The sequence below is a fragment of the Dipodomys spectabilis genome, unplaced genomic scaffold, assembly GCF_019054845.1.
Source record: "Dipodomys spectabilis isolate Male_0828 unplaced genomic scaffold, ASM1905484v1 ptg000174l, whole genome shotgun sequence".
NCBI classification, from domain to species: domain Eukaryota; kingdom Metazoa; phylum Chordata; class Mammalia; order Rodentia; family Heteromyidae; genus Dipodomys; species Dipodomys spectabilis.
In genome coordinates, this window is record NW_024870851.1 from 5,739,627 (window position 1) to 5,764,312 (window position 24,686).

The 24,686-nt window shown below is 38.8% G+C and overlaps 1 protein-coding gene across 3 annotated transcripts in view; it reads right to left on the bottom strand.

Annotated features, from left to right (window-relative positions):
* Ubr3 (ubiquitin protein ligase E3 component n-recognin 3) overlaps positions 1-24,686 on the bottom strand; it is a 179,880-nt gene that overhangs the window by 110,904 nt on the left and 44,290 nt on the right. For all 3 annotated transcript variants that reach the window (XM_042694038.1, XM_042694039.1, XM_042694037.1), the window contains exons 6-10: positions 24,093-24,159; positions 20,338-20,468; positions 17,703-17,931; positions 9,589-9,768; positions 7,606-7,739 (exon numbers count right to left, since the gene is read on the bottom strand). In XM_042694038.1, coding sequence (XP_042549972.1) covers positions 7,606-7,739; positions 9,589-9,768; positions 17,703-17,931; positions 20,338-20,468; positions 24,093-24,159 — 741 coding nt within the window. The remainder of the gene's footprint in view (positions 1-7,605; positions 7,740-9,588; positions 9,769-17,702; positions 17,932-20,337; positions 20,469-24,092; positions 24,160-24,686) is intronic.

A 24,686-nucleotide genomic window follows, 5' to 3' on the forward strand; every position in this document is an offset into this window, starting at 1 on the left:
AGGTTTTGGGCATTGGAGTTCCCTTATATACTCACAGCACAAACGTAAACTGGTACAATTCTTTTTTTTCTCTTTTGTTTGTCGCTTGTGGTTTTGAACTCTGGGCCTGGGCGCTATCCCTCAACTCACAGCTCAAGGTGAGCACTCTACCACTTGAGCCACACCGCCACTTCTGGTTTTCTGTTGGTTTATTGAAGAGTCTCACAAACTTTCCTACCTGCGCTTGGAACTGTGATCCTCAGACTTCAGCCTCCTGAGTAGCTAGGATTACAACTATGAGTCACCGGCACCCAGCAGGTACAACTCTTATGGAGAACAATTTCACAATTAGGTATCATGGAATGTTTTAAAATATTACTAGAGATCATTTTAAAAATAAAACATTACTAGTAATTCCATTTCCAAATACAGCATATTTTTAAACTCTGTTCAGATTACTTCTTTTCCATCTTCCTATTATCATCCCTACCAAAAACAAAAAAATTGAACACACATTATTTTTGTAACATTTAGCAAATGTTGAGTCTTGGTTTTTCTATCAGTAAAGATATGCCTACTAATATGTACCTCCTAATACTGCTATGAAGACACAAATAAAATGATGTACATAAAATTTTCTATGTTGTAGCCTAGCCCATACCTTAGGAAGTAGTTAAATTCTACCAGAGTCAAGACTTCAACTTCTATTTAGCAGTAAACAAAATTGTCACTAGATAGAGATCTTATAGCCTATCTCTTTCCCTTAGAAAGCAGAAATTAAAATTCTAGAAATACATCAACCCTTTATTGAGTCCATCTGTTAGTAATCCAATACTGAAAGTCTGATGTCCTGCCAACTTATCTGAGTAGCATTTCTTTTTTTAACAAGTCCTTAATATTTCTAAGGATCCTATAGCATTCAAGGCAACATAAGTGTGAAGTTTCCTTTCACATTAATACTTTTAGTTTTGTTTTATAGTGAAAAATGTAGAGAGACAGCTCTACAGTATTTCTTCTAGTTTGTACTTATAAAATCTGTCAGTATTGTTGTTTAAAAGTTCTGGAAATTCTTGCTAAAATAAATAAGCATTCAACTCCTTTGTACAACTAAAGATAATAAAAATATAATTTAGAAAGCTAAGTATGCAAAGTGGTAAAGAGCACTGTATCAACAGATATATCAACAGATTTGATTTCAAATTCGACTTCCATCTGAAGCTCTGTTAACTTGGGAATCTGTCTAACTTCTGAAAGAGATGAGGTTGTACACAACATCACAATATGAAATACATCTAATCCTTGTGCAATAAAGATTATAAAAGACTTATTATATGTAAAGTGCCAAACACAATGCCTGGCATAGAAGTGGTATTCATCAAGGGAACTTCGTATCTATGAACAAGACAGATCTTCTTCTGAGAAATTACTCCCACAGATAGTGTCAGGACAATATTAGTCTTTTTTCATTGACCTCTTCATTTCCGAAGGAAACCATAGCATATTACAATTCAACCCTTCAGAGCTGAAAAATACATCACTGCCTGGAAACAATGACTTCTCACTCAGAGAGATGAAAATAATCACAGCTTCACCATCCAAATTCCTTCAATGCATAATGGTTAGAATCTTCCTGAAACAGTGATCTATTTACATAAATATCACATTAATACACTCTCCTGGACCACTGTCCTCTGCTGGCTTACAAGACACCTCATTCTTCTGGTTTTACTCCTCTCCTTCTCCCTGACATTTAATTGTGAGTATTTTACATGTCTATTCTCTCCCTCCTTGACCTCATCCAATAGACACCATCTCTATCCTCAAAGGTCTAGAATTCATAACTGCAGTCCAGATGTCTCTTCAAAGCATTAATTCATATATCAATTGTATGAGTCTAATTCTGCTGCCAAATTATATCTTCTGTATGCAAAATAGATCGTCTTTTGTATATAACATGTTTAGAGTCTATGTTTAGAATTCTGTGTTTAGACTGTCACCATGGCACTTCTTAAATTAACAATGCTGAGTATTTGCTTTGTATGATATGATCATTTTGATACAATGGAATTATCAATCTATTATCTCAGATGCTTGATTTCCATAGTTAGTTCAAATCTGGGGCTGGGAAGGTAGTTCAGTGGTAGAGCACTTGCCTTGCATGCATGAGGCCCTGGGTTCGATTCCTCCGCACCACATAAGCAGGAAAAAAAAAAGCCAGAGGTGGCGCTGTGGCTCAAGTGGTAGACTGCTAGCCTTGAGCTGAAGAGCTGAGGGACAGCACCCAGGCCCAGAGTTGAGGGGCCACCACTGGACCAAAAAAAATAAATAAAATAAAATCTGTTCTTTTAGAAATTTTGAAATACAAATTATTAACAACTACGGTCACTATGCTATGCAGTAGATCTCAAAAACTTATTTCTCTGGTATAGTTGAAACTTTGTATTCTTTCATCAAAATTTTCCCATTTTACTGGGTGTTAGTGGCTTTCAGCTATAATCCTAGCTAAAGAGGCTGATATGTGAGGGTCACTGTTCAATGCCAGCCCTGGCAGAAAAGTCCATAAGACTCTTATCTCCAATTAACCACAGGAAGCCTGAAGTGGAGCTTTGACCCAAGTGGGATAAAAAATCACTAGCCTTTAGCATTTAAAAAAAAAAACAAAAAAACAAAAAAAATACACTACAGGGACAGCTAAGACGCTGAGTTCAAGCCTGAAGACCAGCGCTCGCGCGCGTGCGCGCACACGCGCACACACACACACGCACGCACGCACGCACGCACGCACGCACGCACACACGAAATCTTCCCATCTCCCATATTCCCAGTTACCTCCCACTTCTATAAGCCTGTTTTTTTTAGATTCCAAATGTTTGTGAAAGGCAATTATTGTAACTACTCAGTCTTCTCCTCAATGCTAGGGATGAAATCCAGGACTTGTATATACTAAACATGTGATCTACCACTAAGCTCTATATTCTAAACATTTCAGTCTTGCTACTTTGGTCTCCCTCAACCCAGTTTTCAACTGCTATCAAAAAAATCATTTAGGTGTAAATCAGATCACATAAAACCTTGCTTTAAAATACTCAAGGATTTACATTTTTTTTTGGGGGGGGGGGGGGCGGTCCGGTCATGGGGCCTGAACTCTGGGCCTGGGCACTGTCCCTCAGCTCTTCAGCTCAAGGCTAGCACTCTACCACTTGAGCCACAGCGCCACTTCCGGCTTTTTTTCTTTTTGCTTATGTGGTGCTGGGGAATCGAACCCAGGGCCTCAGGCATGCAAGGCAAGTGCTCTACCACTGAGCCACCTTCCCAGCCCATCGTGGATTTACATTTTTAAAAAATTTAGACTTAAAATGATCTATAAGGACCTGGGCTACAATCTTACCCTTACTATCTCTTTAACACAATCTTTTTATCTCTCATTTTTCTACTAGAAGTAGACTATACTATTCTACCTCGACCTCTGCCACCAATAGCCCTACTTCTATCCTTCACATAGCTGGTTTTTTCATATTCTTCTCTCAGAAAGGCCTCCTCAGATTCACCTAATTTCTCTCTCATAACAACTTGTTCTTTTTCTACAGACCACATATAAATCTATGTGTATACTTAAGGTCTATCTCCCTTATTAAACCGTTCCATGAAAATAATCACTACATATATTTGGCCCTAAACCTAAACATCTAGATAGTATGTAACAAAGAACAGAATTCACAAAATATTTTTCTTACTAAATAACAAAACAATCCTCATTTTGGGGGGTGGGGAAGGGAGTCCAGTCGTGGGCCTGAACTCTGGGCCTGGGCGCTGTCCCTCAGCTCTTCAGCTCAAGGCTAGCACTCTACCACTTGAGCCACAGAGCCACTTCCAGCTTTTTTTTTTCTGCTTATGTGGTGCTGAGGAATCGAACCCAGGGCCTCAAGCATGCAAGGCAAGCACTCTACCACTGAGCCACCTTCCCAGTCCCAAAACAATCCTCATATTATATAACCATTCTTTTAATAAAAATACTACAGTAGAGATTAAACAAAGTAAAATGAAAACACCAAGTGAAATCAACATAGCTGACTAAAGGAATTTAGTTAAAATGTAAAGAAACCAAATTTGATTGAAGAACTTAAAATCGGGAGATTACCTATCAGCTGATTATTGTGAGTATAATTTTTGAAAAGCTAACTCTGAATGTTCTTCATTCTGGCTAAAATCACTGTAAGTCAAATGAATCAAAATCTCAAGTAGTAGTGTTTAGACTTTGGGCTTTTTTGGTGGTTTTGTGTGTTTTTTTGTTTTGTTAGCCAAGGGGCTTGAACTCAGAGCCTGGGTGCTGTATCTAAGCTCCTTTTGCTGAAGCCTAGCACTCTACCACTTTGAATCACAGTGTCACTTTCAGTTTTTTGGTGGTTAACTGGAGATAAGAATCTAACAAAATTTCTTGCCCAGGCTGGCTTTGAACCACAATCCTCAAATCTCAGCCTCCTAAGTGCTAAACTTACAGGTATGAGCCACCAATGTCCCAGTAGCATTTGATTAATTCAAAGATAATTCTCATGCAAAAGAAGCACTGAGCTAAGAAAATAAGAGTGCAGGGGCTTGGAGGCATGGCTCAATTGGTAGAGCAACATCCAATGAGCAAAAATGTCAGGTACCAAGTTCAAGTGCTGGTCTTGGACAAAAATAAAAATAAAATTATAGAGTAGGGGCTGGGAAGGTGGCTCAGTGGTAGAGCACTTGCCTTGCATTCATGAGGCCCTGGGTTCGATTCCTCAGCACCACATAAAAAAAGAAAGAAAAAAGCCAGAAGTGGTGCTATGACTCAAGTGGTAGAGCACTAGTCTTGAGCTGAAGAGCTGAGGGACAGCGTCCAGGCCCAGAATTTAGGCCTCACGACCGGACCAAAAAAAAAAAAAAATTATAGAGCATATGCCAAAATAGGTGGATAAGTTGAACAAAATCACAGGAATCAATAAAGGACATTGCCTGCTGAGGAATAATCAAGGCTTGGGAAGAGTACAAGAAGAATTATTAAGATAAATTGAAGGTAAATTCTGGCGGATCTTAAATATAAATACAGATTCATCTTGTAGACAGATGAAAACCTGAATGACTTTTTTTTCTTTTTATTTTTTTGTCATGGGGCTTGAACTCTGGGCCTGGGTGCTGTCCTCAGCTCTTCACCTCAAGGCAAATGCTCTACCACTTGAGACACAGTGCCACTTCCGGTTGTCCAGTGGTTTATTGGAGATAAGAGTCTCATGGACTTTTCCTGCCTGGGCTGGCTTTGAACGTGATCCTCAGATCTCAGCCTCCTGAGCAGCTAGGATTACGGGCGTGAACCAACAGCACCCAGCTAACCTGAATAATTTTTAAGCAAAGGAGAGAAAGGAAGAGCTCAGGAAAGTAACTTTAATATTAGGATAGATTACAGTAGAAAAACTCTAATAACCTAGATTTTTTTAATATAAAGAAATAAAGACCAGGAAGAAAGAAGAGGAAAAGGGAGACATTTCTAAAACAGAAGAGAGAACTGATAGTATCTGATTATAAGATGCTCATGGGTAGTAGAGCAAGGAAAGGAGATTTCTTGATTAGACAAGAATACAAAGGAGGCAGTCACCAGTGGCTCACGTCTGTAATCCTAGCTATTCAGGACACAGAGTTCTGAAAAATCACCGGAGCCAGCCCAGCCAGACAAATCCAAGACTTCCCCCTGCTACCCCCCCACCCCCCCCCCACCCCCCGCAAAGGCTAGTTGTGCTCTACCATTTGAGCCACAATGCAACTTCTGGCTTTTCTAACTAGTTTATTGGAGATAAGAGTCTCATGGAGTTTATTGCCTAGGCTGGCTTCAAACTTCGATCCTCAGATCTCAGCTTCCTCAGTAGCTAGTATAGGCATAATTAATTGGTGCCCAGCACAAATCCAAGAATTTCATCTCAGACTTTTATCTCAACCAGCAAAAAAAAAGTCAGAAATGGTGGTATGGCACAAGTGGTGGATGTCACACTTGAATGAAAAAGCTAAGCTAGAGTAGGAGGTTCTGAGTTTAAGCCCAGATACCAGAATGCATGCATACACACACACACACACACACACACACACACACACACACACGCATGGGCACATGCATGCAAGGAGTTCAGGATGTAGGTCAGTGGTAGAGAGCTTGCTGGGCATACACAAAGCCCTAGTTCAATTCTTAAACCACACACAAAAATAAAAAAGAAAGTTAATTAGCAACCTAAGAAAATTCATATATCTACAAGATATACATGAATAACCCTACTTTGTCTGAAAGTACAAATACACTGAAAAGGTAGACAGGAAAGACTCTCAAAATCACCTGTGAAGAAAGGCTTTGTTGAACCATTTCTAGGTTGTTGTTGTCATTGTTGTTGGGATGGGAAGGGGGGGGACTTTTTTGTTTTTTGTTGCTAGTACTAGAGCTTGAATTCATGGCTTGAGTGCTGTCCCATACTTTTTCCACTCAAGGCTTGTGATCTACCACTCCATCTAGACTTTTTGACGGTTAAATGGAGATAAGAATCTCATGAACTTTCTTGCCCAGGCTGGCTTAGAGCTCAAATTCTCAGATTTCAGATCTCAGCCTCTTGTATAACTAAGTTATAGGTGTAAATTACCAGTGCCTACTCTGCTTTGTTAAAAAACAAAACAAAACAAAACTGACTAAAAGTGCAAACAATTCTAAATATGTTAGCCAAGTAATCAATCTAAGTAGAAAGAGGCAGAACCAAGACCAGAACCAAGAATGCCAAATTATTTCCATTACAAAATCATAGCCAGCATTCTTACTGGCAGAAGCTAACAGGCTAGACTCCATGGAATCATATGTCAAATCTTAGTCAAGCATTGGAGGCATAGCTCAAGAGGTAAAGTACAAGGCCATGAGTTCAAACCCCAGTAATTCAAAAAAAAGAAAATTAGGCAAATCCTTATTTTCATAGGGATGGCCCAACGTTTTGGGAACCCATCAAGCCAATGGTTTATTAATGTATATCAATAGATGGAAAGTTGTAAGAAATTTAATGCTTGAAAAATTTAAATTTTAAACTTTATTGAGGAATATCTTTATCCCTTAAAAGACAAGAAACACTAGAAAACAGATAATGGGCAAAATGAGACAAAGTAAGAACACTTATGAAGTTCCAAAGACTATTCAAAATAGGGGTAGACTGGAAAGATCTGGTAATATAAATGAATTCCAGCCTTCCCCAAAGTAAAAATTTCTGTCTCAGGTTAGTATCCACAAAGCTAAATTCAATTTGTAATAATCTTTAACACTGCATATTATATGCAAGTAAACATACCCATGTCCTCATAAATCTTGTTTTAAACAATTACCTTAAAAGCACAGACAGTGGGGCTGGGAGGGTAGCTCATGCTACCTCGCATGCATGAGGCCCTGGGTTCAATTCCTCAGCACCAAATAAACAGAAAAAGCCAGAAGTAGCACTTGTGGCTCAAGTGATAGAGTGCTAGCTTGAGCTGAAGAGCTCAGGAATAGCACCTACGCCCAGAGTTCAAGACCCACAACTGAAAAAAAAAAGAAAAAAAAAAAAAAGAAAGGAAAAAAAGCACATATTAACAAAAGTACTTCCAACATACCCTAACTTTGCAATGTGACAAAAGTCCCCACATTGGCTGTGCACAGGCCTCAAGTTCAGCAGCAAAAGCAGCATAGTAGGTCTGAGACTCAAATTCCACATGTTCATTTAGTTCTCGCTTGTTTAAGTTCATACCTTGCAAAAATGAAAATACATATATATTTTGTCAAGTGAAATCAATTATTCAAATTAAAATCAAACATTTCTAATTACCCAATACATATTAAGCACACAAACATAAATGACATAATACATATACAAATAACTTAAAATTGTTAGCTCTTTTTGTGTTTTTGCTTTGTTTTTTTTGGTGGTACTAGAGTTTGAACTCAGGAACTTACATGTGCTAGGAAGACACTCTACCATTTGAGCCACATCCCCAGCACTTTTTGCTTTTTCAGTTGCGGTCTTAGCAGGTTTTTGTCCTGGGTTGGCCTAGACCACAATGCTCTCACACCTACCTCCCACACTGCTGGGAATACAGGCTTGAACAACCATGTTCAACTCTAAAATTGTTAGTAAGCTAGGTTTTCTTAGAAATAATTTGTGAAGCTGGGAGCTGGTGGCTCACTCCTGTAATCCTAGCTTCTCAGGAGGCTGATATCTGAGGATCATAGTTCAAAGCCAGCCAAGGCAGGAAAGTCTGTGAGTCTCTTATCTCCATAAACCACCAGAAGACTGGAAGTGGCACTGTGGCTCAAGTGGTAGAGGGCTAGAATTTGTGATTGTCTCTTATAGAACAAAATTGAATGTCTTGCCACGTGCTGGTGGCTAGTACCTGTAATCCTAGCTTTTCAGGAGTCTGAGATCTGAGGATCAAGGTTAAAAGCCAGCGCAGGCAGGAAAGTCTCTGAAACCCCTACCACCAAATATCCACCTAAAAACTGGAAACAAATCTGTGGCTCAAAGTGGTAGAATGCTAGTCTTGAGCAAAAAAGCTCAGGGACAGTACCCAGGCCTGAATACAAGCCCACAACCAACAAAAAAAAAAAAGCTGGGCGCCGGTGGCTCACACCTGTAATCCTAGCCACTCAGGAGGCTGAGATCTGAGGAGTACGGTTCAAAGCCAGCCCAGACAGGAAGGTCCATGAGACTCTTTTTTTTTTTTTTGGGTCCGGTCGTGGGGCCTGAACTCTGGGCCTGGGCGCTGTCCCTCAGCTCTTCAGCTCAAGGCTAGCACTCTACCACTTGAACGACAGCGCCACTTCTGGCTTTTTTCTCATGTGGTGCTGAGGAATCGAACCCAGGGCCTCAAGCATGCAAGGCAAGTGCTCTACCACTGAGCCACCTTCCCAGCCCATGAGACTCTTATCTCCAATAAAGCTCTAGAAAACCAGAAGTGGAGCTGTGGCCCAAACAGTAGCGTGCTAGCTTTGAGCTGAGGAGCTGAGGGACAGCGCCCAGGCCCAGAGTTCAAGTCCCGCAGCCAAAAAAAAAAAAGGAGGGGGAGATCTTAAGTTAAGAAAGTAATCAAATGGGGCTGGGAAGGTGGCTCAGTGGTAGAGTGCTTGCCTTGCATGCCTGAGGCCCTGGGTTCGATTCCTCAGCACCACATAAGCAAAATGAAAAAAGCCGGAAGTGGCGCTATGGCTCAAGTGGTAGAGCGTTAGCCTTGAGCTGAGGGACAGCGCCCAGGCCCAGAGTTCAGACCCCACGACTGGAAAAAAAAAAATTTTTTTTTAAAAAAAAAGTAATCATTTAATTTGTGATATTTGAAATTCATGGGCATGGTTTAAGTTTGTTTTAGAGAACAGACATTATACATTTCTAGACAAATGATAAATGGCTTGTCATGATACAAGGAAATTACACTTACTTCCTTTTCAGTAACGTGCTTTTCCTAACTGCTATATTTTTATAAACAACACCAAAGTGTTATGAAGTAACAATTAAAATCTGAATGTTGTGCTATTATTTTTAGCTTTTAGTGGTTTAACATTATGCATTTTATAAACCAAAATCATTTTTAAGGTTAAATCCTTACCTTGAAAGAAAGATACGAAGTTCATCCATGTTACTAATAAACCATGATCCTCCAAAAATCTCTTAGCCACACTTTGATGAGAAAGAATATTAATAAAATCACTAACGAGAGGCCAGTAAGTGTTATTCTTCAGTAATGCTTCTCCACAGTTCACCACCACATGTAAACTATTTTCTTCATCTACAAAGGTCACACACAGCCCAAAAACAAATAAACAACTTTTAAAAACCAACTTTACCAATGAAACAGACTATTACTTTATACATTCAGAACACCTAAATTGCAACTCTAGCCAACCATTTAAAACCTTTATGGCTCTAGACATATTATTTAGACTCATTATTTAGAATCAGTTTCCTCATCTTCAAAACAATTTTTTAAAAATGCTAGGCATCTCAGCTAAAGAAATAGCAACCAAACTAGAAAGACAGCAAACTGGGAAAAAATATTTACCAGCAATATATCAGACAAGGGCCTAATATCCATTATATAGAGGGAACTCAAGAAACTAACCCCTCCCAAACCTAACAAACCAATGATGAAATGGGCAAGGGAGCTGAGGAGAGACTTCTCAAAAGAAGAGATAAGGGGCTGGGAAGGTGGCTCAGTGGTAGAGCGCTTGCCTTGCATGCCTGAGGCCCTGGGTTCAAGTCCTCAGCACCACATAAGCAAAAAGAAATAAGCCAGAAGTGGAGCTGTAGCTCAAGTGGTAGAGCGCTAGCCTTGAGCTGAAGAGCTGAGGGACAGTGTCCAGCTTTCCCTCAAAAAAAAAAAAAAGAGATAAAAATGACAAAGAAACACATGAGGAAATGTTCATCATCCCTGGCTGTAAAGGAAATGCAAATAAAAGCAACACTGAGATACCACCTAATCCCAGTCACAATGGCCCACATCCTAAATTCATCCAATTGCTGGCAGGGATGCAGAGAAAGAGGAACCCTACTGCATTGCTGGTAGGAATGGACACTAATACAACCACTTTGGAAAGCAGTCTGGAGGTACCTCAGAAAGCTAAATATAGACCTTCCCTATGACCCAGCCATATCACTCCTAGGCATCTACCCTGAGCAACATGAACCAGGATACAAAGACACATGCACCTCCATGTTCATTGCAGCACTGATCACAATATCATTATATGGAAACAACCCAGATGCCCCACTACAGATGAGTGGATCCAAAAGTTGTGGTACCTATACACAATGGAATATTATGCAGCCCTTAGAAAGGACAAAATAATGGCATTTTCAGGGAAATGGATGGAAATACAGCAAACCATTTTGAGCAAGGTAAGCCAAAAGCAAAGAGACAAATAGCACATGTTCTCCCTGATATGTGGATGCTAAAGCCAAAATGCAAGGAGATATGACAAAGTAAACAGGACTCAAGAAACAAAGGACTTCCACGCATTTTGTCAATCATTGCTAAATGACTCCATGTTCTTGACCACATATATGGTGTGTGTGTGTGTGTGTGTGTGTGTGTGTGTGTGTGTGTGTGTGTGTGTGTGTGTGTGTGTGTGCATATATATATATATGCGCACATCTGAGGGAAGCTAGGAGGAAGACACAGAATCAGAGGGAAACAGGGAAACATACAACAAAGAGGCCTATCAGTTGCACTGGACATTGAGGAAGGCAGCAATGGGAAGGAGGAAATGAGAGGCAAAGAGGAAATAACTTACACTAAGCAAAAGGAAAGAAATTTAAATAATCATCTGATGTGGAAGAAATAGTTGTATTGTCAAAGCTCATAGAATTCACACTTTCTAGACTATGATAATGGCAATTTCCCTTGTAAAGGTTAAAATGTGTTTGTAACTATAACTAAGTATCACTATTTGACAATACTGTGAAATATGTGAAATTTATGTAATCACCTAATCTCAATAGAAAAGTATTTTTAAAAAATGCTAGGTATCAGTGGTTCATACCTATAATCCTAGCTACTCAGGAGGCTGAGATCTGAGGATCACAGCTTGAACCCAGTTTGGGAAGAAAAGTCAAGATTGTATCTCCAATTAACCAACAAAAAATAAAGCTGGAGGTAGGACTCAAATTGTAGAGCATGAGCCAAAAAGCTAAGCAAGAGGCTAAGGCACTGAGCTCAAACCCCAATACTGAGGGGTAAAAGGGAAGACACATTATCGAGATGTTGATATAAAGCACAAAAATACTTTGTCGAGGCTGGGAATATGGCTTAGTGGTAGAGGGCTTGCCTAAGATACATGAAACCTGGGGTTTGATTCCTCAGTACCACACACACAGAAAGAGCTGGAAGTGCTGCTGTGGCTCAAGTAGTAGAGTGCTAGCCTTAAGCAAAAAAAGCTCAGGGACAGTGCCCAGGCCTTGAGTTCAAGCCCCAGGACTGGCAAAAAATAAAATAAAATAAATAATATATATATATGAGAATGAAAATGAAAAGAATGGATATAATTGTGTTTGAAGTTAAACTAAGTTTAAGGCACATAAGATTCATTTTTATATTATTCTCTAATCAATACTTTATAATAGCCACTTAGCTGTCAAATTCATTGAAAAAGGCCTCTACTACATTTCTTTACTTTCTACACTTTAAATATGTATATTTATCCATAATATTAACTTACCTGACTCAAGTTTAACAATATATAAGAACAGGATCCACTGGCATTATTTATGCCATTTTTCAATACTTCTCCATGGATGGGAGAGGTTAACTACATAACTGAATAAAGGTGAGAAGCCTTTCTCAAATTACTTATACCTTAGATCTGGAAAGCACTCCATTCTACAACAACTACTGCCACTGTAAACTAGTGATGCATTGACACTGATGTGACAGTCCGGAGGGATGTTGAGATTGATAAAAATAAAAACTGGGAACACTGTCCTATTTAAATAGAATCCATATGATAAATAAGCAAAATTCAGTTACTCAAAAATCATTGTTTTTCTACAACTACTTTAAATATCACTATTTCTTGTGAAAAACATCTTTAAAGAAAAAAAAAAAGAAGAAGACAATTCAGACTCCTATTTGTACCCAAAGTGGTACTTTCCTTACTACAGATATAAAGCAATGGTTCAGTGTTAAATGAATTCCACTCATCAGCAAATATTTATTGTCCTTTTGCTTTTGGTATGTTTTTCAGATAGGTGTTCTGGCTTTTGTGGGGAGGAAGCGATAGAGGATGTTCAGTCAGCCTCAGACAATAATCCTATCTCTGCCTCCTGGGTAGCTTAGCCCAACTCCTACAGAGAACAAGTTTAATAAAATGATAACATAGACTAAGGTTGATTAAATGAGGTCAGGTATTCTACTCATCCTAAAACTAAAGAAAGTGGTGAAATAAACCAAGATTCATATTTTCTCTCCTCCTTTACCCTCTGATTTCCCACACACCTATTACTTTGCTAACATTAAAAGTGAAGGCTTTCACCTGTGCCCAGCTATTTCACATATTTTCTATATAGTTTTTTTTTTTTTTTTTTCGGTCGTGGGGCTTGAACTCTGGGCCTGGGCGTTGTCCCTCAGCTCTTCAACTCAAGGCAAGCGCTCTACCACTTGAGCTACAGCGCCACTTCACATATTTTCAACCAAAAACTTTAACCATTATTTTGTAACTGTTCTGAAAGATGATGAGATTAGTGAGTAGGTAGAATTCAAAATGTATGTCAGAAGAGCCAAGGTTGTATTCATTATATTATAAAAACTTAAAGTTCTTATTTTTTGTCTATATTTGAACATTCATAAAAATCATAAACGATAAAAAAAAACCTTCTATGTACTTCAAAATTCAAATAAGCTGGAAGCTGGTGGCACAATCTGAGGATCGCGGTTCAAAGCCAACCCGGACAGGAAAGTCTGTGAGACTTTTATCTCCAAAAAAAAAAAAAAAAGTGAAAGCTTTGGGAAGGAAGTGATTAAATAGAGATGAAGAATCCTAGTGGCCTGGGGTACAGGTTAAATGGCTGAGTTCTTATGGGCCTGGCTTCAATATCCAATATCACAAAAAAAAAAGTTAAAGTAAAATAAAATATTGCCTAATAATTTATGAAAATGTTATAGGCTATTTTTGAAATGTTTTTAAATTTTAAAAAGAGATCTTGGGCTGGGAAGGCATGAAGCCCTGGGTTCAATTCCTCAGCACCACATAAGCAGAAAAGGCCGGAAGTGGCGCTGTGGCTCAAGTGGTAGAGCACTAGCCTTAAGCTGAAGAGATGAGGGACAGCGCCCAATCCCAGAGTTCAGGCCCTACAATGGACAAAAAAAAAAAAAAAAAAAGAGTTCAGGCCCCACAATCAACCAAAAAAAGAGAGAACTTGTGGGGCTGGGAATGTGGCTTAGTGGTAGAGTGCTTGCCTAGCATGCATGAAGCCCTGTGTTCAACTCCTCAATACCACATAAACAGAAAAAGCCAGAAGTGGCTCTGTGGCTCCAGTGATAAGAGTGCTAGCTTTGAGCAAAAGAGGCTTAGGGACAGTGCCCAGGCCCTGAGTTCATGCTTCAGGACTGGGGCAGAGGTTGGGGGGAGCCTTAAATACGTCAACAAGATTGATTATGGTAACAAATTTCTGTATCTCTGTCTCTCTGTCTTGTCTCCCCGAGGGAGGCTTATTCTAATAATGCAAATAAACATAATGCTTTTAGGAAAGCAGTTAAATAAAGTGAAGAAAAAAAGTGAATATATGTTATGAAATGATATGCCATTGCTGTAACAGGGAAAATACTATGAGAAACTTTGAAGGATACTAAAAATAGTTTTATACTAGAAATAATGCAATTTTTTTAACAATGTATCTCACAGGTAGCCACATGAGTCATGGACAACTTTTATAGAGATACTGAGAACTGAACTCAGGGCTTTACACTTATTAAGTATTCTATCACTTGAGCCATGTCCCCAGTCCTTTTGCTTTTAGTATGTTTTTCAGATAGAATCTCTGACATTTCAGGGGAGGAAGGGGTCAGGGAGATACTGGGTCAGCATCAGACAGTAATCCTAACTCTGCCTCCTGGGTAGTTTAGCCCAACTCCTATAGAGAAGAAGTTTAATAAAATGATAGCATAGACTAAGGTTGATTAACTGAGGTGTGTTAATAAATGATTGAAAGATATAACAACTTTCCCAGGAAAGGTAATTATTTAAAAAAAAAAAAAAAAAGCCAGGTGCTGCTGGCTCGTGCCTACAATCCTAGCTACTCAGGAGACTGAGATCTGAGGAATGGGGTTCAAAGCCAGCCAGGGCAGGAAAGTCCGCGAGACTCTTATCTTAAATTAACCACCTGAAAAACAGAAGTGGTGCTGTGGCTCAAGTGGTAGAGTGCTCAACTTGAGCTGAAGAGCTCAAGGGCAATGCCCAGACCCAGAGTTCAAGCCCCATGACCAAAAAAAAGGAGGGGAATGAACCCCACATCTTTTTTGCCAAAGATGCTTCCTCAAGCACCAAAGGCTAATCAAATAAAAGCACACCTAAATTACTTAGTGAAGAAAACAGACTGTAGATTCTTTTAAAAGAGCAGCTGTTCATCCAGGCACCGGTGGCTCACGCCTGTAATTCTAGCTACTCAAGAGGCTGAGAGGGGCTGGGAAGGTGGCTCAGTGGTAGAGCACTTGCCTTGCATGCTCGAGGCCCTGGGTTCGATTCCTCAGCACCACATAAGAAAAAAACCAGAAGTGGTGCTGTGGCTCAAGTGATAGAGTGCTAGCCTTGAGCTGAAGAGCTGAGGGACAGCGCCCAGGCCCAGAGTTCAGGCCCCACGACCGGACCCAAAAAAAAAAAAAAAAAAGAGGCTGAGATATGAGGTCACAGTTCAAAGCTAGCCTGGGCAGAAAAGTCCCTGAGAGACTCTATCTCCATGCTCAAAAAAGTTGGGGCTGGAAGGTCGCTTTAGTGGTAGAATGCTTGCTTAGCATGCATGATGCCCTGGCACTGTGGCTCAAGAGGTAAAGACTGAACCCCACAACTAACCAAAAAAAAAAAGCCAAGTGTGATGCTCTGAGTTAAAAATCCCACTACTGGCAAAAGTAAATAGAGCCAATAATATCCACTTTACAAAATCAAAGATAGTTAGATAAGATCAAAAAATATTAAGTACTGAGAAGAGTCTTGGCATATAAAGAATGTGCAAAAGACAGAAGCCATCATAAACATAAGGCAATATGCAGTGTACTTAGCAAGTATCAGTTTTCGGAATATAGTGTCATATCTTAATACTGATTAGAAACATGAGAAAATGGGAACTGATATACACAAAAAAGCAACAGTGGAACGAGGCAAGTAGCTTAAGTTACTGTTAAGGTTTGCATTTTAGCTCTAGGTGTCAGTAAATGAAGACAGCACTCTCACCATGTACCTGGCTGTGTCACAGTAAATAAATAAATAAATAAATAAATATATATATATATATATATAATGCATACTATATATATATATATATATATATATATATATCTCAATTACTTAAGGGACAAGAAATCCTTGACTATCACTTACTAGCTGTATAATCTAAGCAAAAGGTCTTTCTGAAATTTCAATGTTTTTATCTCAAAGAGCACAATGCAAGTGCAGAAACTTGGGGCTGGGAAAGTTGCTCAGTGGTAGAGTGCTTGCCTTGCAGCCACAAGGTCCTGGGTTCGATTCCTCAGCACCACATAAGCAGAAAAAGCCAGAAGTGGTGCCATGGCTCAAGTGGTAGAGCGCTAGCCTTGAGCTGAAGAGCTGAGGGACAGTGCCCTAGGCCCAGAGTTCAGGCCCACGACTGACCAAAAAGAAAAAAAAAAAAAGGTGCAGAAACTTAACTGAGAACATATAAATAGTATGAAACACAGTGTCTGGTACATAGTAAATATTCAAATAATATAAATTAAAAGAAGGTAAAGCAAAAGACCACATAGAAATAACAACAAAAGACTACAGAAATATTATGTTAAGTACTCTCAACCATACATGGGCACAAAAGATTTAAATGGTTTCCACTAAAAGAGATTTATTCCTATATGTAAGTAATGAAAAGTAAAAGCTTATAAAAAATATTCAGGACTAGCTGATCACCAGTGGCCCACTCTTGTATCCTAATTGCTTAGGAGGATGAAATCTGAGGGTCACAGTTCAAAACCAGTGCAGGTAGTTAAGTCTGTGAGACTCTTATCTCCAATTAACCTCTAAAAAGCCAGGAGTAAAGCAGTGGTTCAAGTGGTAGAGTGTTAGCCTTAAGCAGAAAAGCTCAGGGAGAGTACCTAGGCCCAAAGTTCAAGCCCAGGAATGGCACCACAAGAAAAAGAAAAGAAAAAACATGTAACAAATTATGAGTTTAAAAAAATTCCTGGGCTGGGAAGGTGGCTCAGTGGTAGAGGGCGTGCCTTGCATGCCTGAGGCCCTGGGTTTGATTCCTCAGCATCACATAAGAAAAAAGCCGGAAGTGGCGCTGTGGCTCAAATGGTAGAGCACTAGCCTTGAGCTGAAGAGCTGAGGGACAGCGCCCAGGCCCAGAGTTCAGGCCCCATGACCGGACCCCCAAAAAAAAAAAAAAAAAGTTCTTGGGCTGGGAAGGTGGCTCAGTGGTAGAGTGCTTGCCTTGCATGCCTGAGGCCCTGGTTTGATTCCTCAGCACCACATAAGAAAAAAGAAAAAAGCCAGAAGTGGCGCTGTGGCTCAAGTGGTAGAGCGCTAGCCTTGAGCTGAAGAGCTGAGGGACAGTGCCCAGGCCCAGAGTTCAGGCCCCACAAACGGACCCAAAAAAAAAAAAAAAAAAAAAATTCCTAACAGGGGCTGGAAGGTGGCTAAGTGGTAGAGTGCATGCCTTGCATGCATGAGGCCCTGGGTTTGATTCCTCAGCACCACATAAGCAGAGAAAGCCAGAAGTAGAGCTTGGCTCAAGTGGTATAGCACAAGCCTTGAGCTGAAGACTGAGGGATAGTGCCCAGGCCCCAAAGTTCAACTCCAGTACTTGCACAAAAAGAAAAGAACTATTAGTGATTTGGTTTTCTTTAAACTTCTTATAAATCATCCTAAAAATCTTTTCAATATATGCATTATTTTGACAAAATTTTAGTTATTTTAAGCATATATTTATAGGATTAATTAATACATTGAATAAAAGCAAGAGAAATAATGAAACTCTTGAGTTTACCTTGCAGTTCACTTTTAATAAGGCAACTTTCCATCATGTATAACAGCACAGTGACCATTATATCCAGTAGCTGACATTCTTCTGTTACCTGTCTGGCTAGCTCTTCATTGCTGAACAACTGAACACTAATATGTACAATTCTGTTAGACATTGTATCTGACTCATGACTTTTCTTCAGTGTTTTCATAATGAAAGCATAATGCTGAACAAACGTTTTTGTAAAAGCAACCTGTAAGATTTTTAAATAAAAAGAAATTAGTTTAACTTGGAATTTTAAAATATTTTTCAATATGTGATATGTACTACTATGAGCTTATGACAGTATCCAAGATGACTGAAAAACTAATTCAATAATGACAGAAGTCTTAAGTCATATCTCACCTATTTTAAACATTACCAAACACCTAATGGTTAAAAAACGTTAATAAGGACTTTAAATTATTTAAGTTTTAAAGCAATTACAAAAACAATGACTTAAACGAAAGAAAGGGGGGGGGGGGGAAGGAGGGAAGCAAGCAAGGAAGGAAGGAAGGAAGGAAGGAAGGAAGGAAGGAAGGAAGGAAGGAAGGAAGGAAGGAAGGAAGGAAGAAAGGGAGGAAGGCCAATACCTATAATCCTAGCAACTCACAAGGTTGAGATCTGAGGACCACCATTCAAACCCAGCCCAGGGAGCAAAGTCCTTAAGACTTTTATCACCAATTAACCATCAAAAAGCCAGAAGTGGAGCTGTGGCTCAAGTAATAGAGCACTAGTTTTGAGTATAAAAACTCAGTAATGCCGGGCGCTGGTGGCTCACGCCTGTAATCCTAGCTACTCAGGAGGCTGAGATCTGAGGATCGCGGTTCAAAGCCAGCCCGGGCAGGAGAGACCGTGAGACTCCTATCTCCAATAAACCACCAGAAAACCGGAAGTGGCGCTGTAGCTCAAGTGGTAGAGTGCTCGCCTTGAGCTGAAGAGCTGAGGGACAGCGCCCAGGCCCAGAGTTCAAGCCTCACGACCGACAAAAAAAAAAAAAACTCAGTAATTTTGCTCACAATTTGATCTAATGCCAAAATAAGTATCTTTCTTAATTACAAAATCTAAAGTATCAATTACAAATCATCATAGATGATTGATTTAATATTTCTAAATAAGTGAGTCAGTGTAATTACTACCAAGAAATAATATCTAGTTGATCTGAAACACTAATAGTCTCTAGTACAATTACATTAACTTTATTTCCTTTTTATGTAACACGTGTTTTCGCCGTTATAATTTTTTAACAGGTATAAAGACACACAATGGGACAATTAGTATCTGTCTTAACCTATACCCTAAGAACTAAAACATGCTCTGTTCTTCTCATACACTGAGGTGTGTCACTTTGCCATAAATAACCATGTTTTTTAAAGGTGAGTCCACACCCTCTGAGAGTATAAACTTCACCTACCTACAACTGTACTTGATTTAATAACTATTCTCTCATTGCTATGGCCAGTATCTACTAACCTCTTATTTTCCCCATACTAAGTCCACAATCCAAATTCAGTTTCCCAACAAAACTTTATCATAGCACTTTATAACTCTCAAAAGGATTTAAATAATTTCCAATTGTCTTGTTTTGCAATTGCTTTTCCCCCATTATTTCCTTTAGACTATTGTCCCTGGGATTTTGCTGACTGCTGCTTCGTAAAGCTTTGTTCTGCAATTTTGTGAAGCCTCTGTGTTATCAAGAGAAGAAAATAATGCTCTCTCATAGCTTTTGTTTGTTTGTTTGTTTGTTTTTTGGGTCCAGTTGTGGGGCCTGAACTCTGGGCCTGGGTACTGTCCCTCAGCTCTTCAGCTCAAGGCTAGCGCTCTACCACTTGAGCCACAGCACCACTTCCAGCTTTTTTTTCTTTTTGCTTATGTGGTGCTGAGGAATCGAACCCAGGGCCTCATGCATGCAAGGCAAGCGCTCTACCACTGAGCCACCTTCCCAGCCCTCTCTCATAGTGTTGTATCAGTTCTTATCCATAATAGATAGTCTCAGAAATTTTTATTTTTTCTCCAAATATTTGTTTATTAAGATTAAGTGATTACATAAATTTCTCAGTACTGTGGCAATATTATACTTAGCTAAAGTCACAAATACCTTTTAACCTTCACAATGATAATCATCATTATCTTAATCTACAAAGCTTATGAATTCTATGAACTATTTCTACTAACTTGGTAGATATGTACATTTCTTTCTTTTTGCTTAGGGTCAGCTATTCCCTCTTTCTCTTCATTCCCGCCCTCCCATCACCACAATTGAGTTGCTTAGTTCACTTTCATCAATGTCCAGTGCAGCTGATGGGCTCCTCTGCTATACTTTTTCATCCATCAGAAATAAATTTTGAGAGAAATATTTAATAATAAACCAAAGTAAAGTTTAGACAAAAATATAGATACTTTATATTCTTTTTTGGGGGTCCGGTCGTGGGCCTAAACTCTGGGCCTGGGCACTGTCCCTCAGCTCTTCAGCTCAAGGCTAGCACTCTACCACTTGAGCCACAGTGCCACTTCTGGCTTTTTTTTTTCTGCTTATGTGGTGCTGAGGAATCGAACCCAGGGCCTCATGCATGCAAGGCAAGCGCTCTACCACTGAGCCACCTTCCCAGCCCATAGATACCTTATATTCTTGATCTGGAAGCATGTTAAGTAAGAACGTTACCATCTTCTGGGGAAATTCATACTTAACTGTCCAAAACAACAGTTCTTCAAGAAAACTTTTATGTTTCAAAATATCCATTATGGATTGATCTGCACATGAAAGAGACAATTATCACTTAATGATTTAAGTTACTGGTCACATCAAACCATACTATAATTACCAAGCAAACACCTAAAAGTATCTAAAACTAAAGAATAATCTTTAGGTAATGCAATGGTAATACCAACAGGCTACAGTTCTACAATTTGCACAGTATATAACAAAATACCTAACTCTTGTATTTTAATGTAGTTATTTAAAAGTACTACTTACCCTGAAATATAAGCCATTTACAGAAAATTTCTAAGATTCAAAATATAGGTTCAACATTCAAAGATCCAAACATAACCCAAAAAACTTTTTGACTTCAAAACCAGTAAATTCTATACAAATATTCCAAAATCAGAAACAGGTCTCAAATACTTCTGGCAAGAGATAATCCACCTGTAATTATCTTACACAGTTTTAAGTACTTAATATACTCATTAAAACTAATGCTATTAGGGGCTGGGAAGGTGGCTCAGTGGTAGAGCGCTTGCCTTGCATGCTCGAGGCCCTGGGTTCGATTCCTCAGTACCACATAAGCAAAAAGTAAAAAAGCTGGAAGTAGCGCTATGGCTCAAGTGGTAGAGTGCTAGCCTTGAGCTGAAGAGCTGAGGGACAGCGCCCAGGCCCAGCATTCAGGTCCCACGACCAGACCCAAAAAAAAACAAAAAACAAAACCTAATGCTATTAATCTTAAAACCCAGGTCTCTGCTAACCTGCATTGTCAAAAAGCTGGGACCCACCATTATTATTAATCAACATATATGAGAGGAAAGAAACATTAACCTTAAGACAATAGAGCAATCAAAATATACCAAAAAGGCTGTTGCTTCTTTTAAAATGAGAATAGCTGTTTTTACATAGAGTTTAATCTTTTTACTTTCAGGAAGGAAAAAAGCAATGTCTTCATTGTCTTTTTTTTTTTTTTAATACATACAGATATTTTTATTAAAATACAAGACATGAATTTGATTGTATAATCAGATCCAATTTAAAGGGGAAGTGGGGGAAGTTTTTTGGTGCATATTTTCCATCTAGGTAAAGAACTATATAAGGTGAAGCTCTGTAGTGTTGGGGATATATTTGAGTTTGTGCTTTTCATTGTCTTTCTTATATAGGTGGTATCAGCCTCCCAAGCATTTAAGGCCTATTTTGGGGGTAATATTGTGAAATTGTGGTAAGAAATGCTTCAATTAGCTATGTGTACATATACCTTTATATAAACTGCCTTAAATCAAACTGTAAAAAGAGATTTTTGAAGAGTAACTATCCTGTGCAAGTGCATGATTCAGGCAAAGATTTAGATAGCAAATTCTAAGCTCTGTTATCTCACTAGCTCAAAAATCTTGGCCTATCATTTAGGTCTGTAGAGCAGGTGTTATTTAGCATGACACCCAGCCCTTTTGCCTTTCATTACACATTTTCTTTTCAAACTGTTGACCCAAATCTTATAAAAACTGTATCTCAGTTGGGCACTGGTGGCTCACACCTGTAATCCTAGCTACTCAGGAAGCTGAGATCTGAGGATCGCAGTTCAAAGCCCAGACAGAAAAGTTCCCATAAAACCCTTCTCTCCAATTAACCACTCAAAAACCAGAAGTGACAATGTTGCTCAAAGTGATAGAGCACTCAGCAGTGAAAGAGGCTCAGCAACAGCACCGAGGCCCTGAGTTCAAGCCCCACAACCAACAACAACAACGAATTTATATTTCTTCTTAATATTCAGGTATCTTCAAAAGCAATAGTGACATTTTAAAACACCATGGGTTCCAAATCAAAAGACCATGTTTTGCACATATAATACTTAAACCAAAAATCCTAGTTAATCAAGTCTTACATCATACTGCTAGAGGAATTAAGAGAAGGCATTTCAATCCAAACTCACATGTGGAAAAAAATCAAGTATTAATGAAAACAAACTTTAACGTCTTCATGAAAAGTACCCTTAGCTAGAGTGTAATCAAGCAAAGGAAAAACAATGACCTCTTAAACTACAGCAGTAATTTATGGGCATCTAAAAAGCTTAAATTCAAGAATATGTTCATGGGCTGGGAAGGTGGCTCTGTAGTAGAGGGTTTGCTTCACATGCACAAGACCCTGGGTTCGATTCCTCAGCACCACATAAATAGAAAAAGCCAGAAGTGGGGCTGAGGCTCAAGTGGTAGAGCTGAAGGACAGTGGCCAGGCCCAGAGTTCAGGCCCCACAACCAACAACAACAACAATAACAAAAGAATATGTTCTAACTCAGACATGTCACATAGCCTAAGATAAACACATGGCAACTCTAGTAAATCAAGGGTCAAGCAGCTACATGAGGTTCTAATGTCATTCAGGAGTCACAGATTTTCTGCTGAGCCAGGAAGAAGAGAAACCCATGCCTGACTGTATACTGAACCTCAGGATTGATACTCTGCTGGCAGCCCAGTGGGTACAGATAGCAACATAAGTAACAAAAAACAGACTTAGAAAGTCTGCATATCCTATTGTTCCAGATAGTTTGAAATATGCCAGATGACAGACCTACTCAGCAACACAAGTAAGACTTTTCTCTAGTCAGCTAATATTTTAATCTTTGAATGCCCAAAATACAGACCACATTAAGGCTTTGATTTTTTTTTAAGTGGGTTGTGGGGCTTGAACTCTGGGCCTGAGCGCTGTCCCTGAGCTCCTCAGCTCAAATCAAGTGCTCTACCATTTGAGCCACCGCACCACTTCCAGTTTTCTAGTAGTTAATAGGAGATAAAAGTCTCATGGACTTTTCTTCCCGGCTGGCTTTGAACTGCAATGCTCAGATCTCAGCCTCCTGAGTAGCTAGGATTACAGGTGTGAGCCACTGGTTCCCAACAATGCTTTGAAATTTATAACAAAGAACCTAAGCCTGTAAGAAGTTCTCCAACTTTAATAAGTACTCCAGGAAAGTTTTAAGTGCAGGTCCAAAAAACATAGTGGTTAAAAGCTTAGACTTTGAGATTTGAATTAAGGATCTACTTTTCATTAATTATGGTCTCTAACATCCCTTTTCATTTTCTCATTTATAATTAAAAGTAATAATAATAAAACCTGCTTCATACAGTTACTTTAGAAGTTAAATTAATGCAATTATTATTATGTCAGCACATATAAGAGAGTCAATAAATATTACTATTATTACTAATGTCACAACTATTTATTTACTTTGATTAAACATGTTTGAGTACTTCATGAACCCTTATTATGCGTTAGGTTCTATTCAATCATTCCCATTGGTTTTCTGTACCTCGCATTTCTGCCCTTATTCTTCCTTTTTTACTCTAGAAATTGCATACCAAAAATAACTGAAGTAAATCAAATTAAAAGTCTACACAAGAAATACTAGCCAAATCAAGCAATCAAAAATAAGACTTATTGGCTCAAATAACGCACATTTTATTATGAGTAAAATGAACAAAATCCCATTAGTTTTACTTATTTCTAAGGTATCTACAACTACCTACAACTTCCCACCAACACTTTCTTGACATTGCATACTTCTAGTAACGTTAACACTCCCAAAAGCTTTAATGTCACTATAACTAATTTGGTTTTCTTAGTGATTCTTTTTTTTTTAATGAAGTATTTTGTTCAATTAAAAATAAATAAATAGAAATACCTTTGGTGCCACTGCTTAGTTTTACCCTCTTTCTCTTCCCTAGCCCTTGACTCCCATCCTGATCCTCCTGAAGGAAAATAAAATCAGCATTATAACAGTCACATTCACATATTTATACCATTAACATGAATATAAATACAGCACATTCACATACTATTAATCAGTGTTTCATTCTTATTTATCTACTGTAACAAAAAGTAAATCTTAGTACTAATTTTTATTAAAATATATAGCTAAATATCCTCAGTATTCAATTACAAGAACACTTAAACTATAATTCTCAAGAAAGACTCTTAGGCATCCCAAAATGAAAATTTTCCTAACCTTATTTTCATAACATTAAAGGCATAAAGACGCAAATGGGGATGACAGAAAGTTTATCACAAAAAGGACAGAAGAGGAAAAGACATTAAAAGCAACAAACAGAAGAACTTCTGAAGTCTGACACAAAAAAAGTTCAAGAAGTAAAAATGAGCCGGGTGCCAGTGGCTCACGCCTGTAATCCTAGCTACTCAGGAGGCTGATATCTGAGGATGGCAATTCAAAGCCAGTCCAGGCAGGAAAGTCCGTGAGACTCTTATCTCCAATAAACCA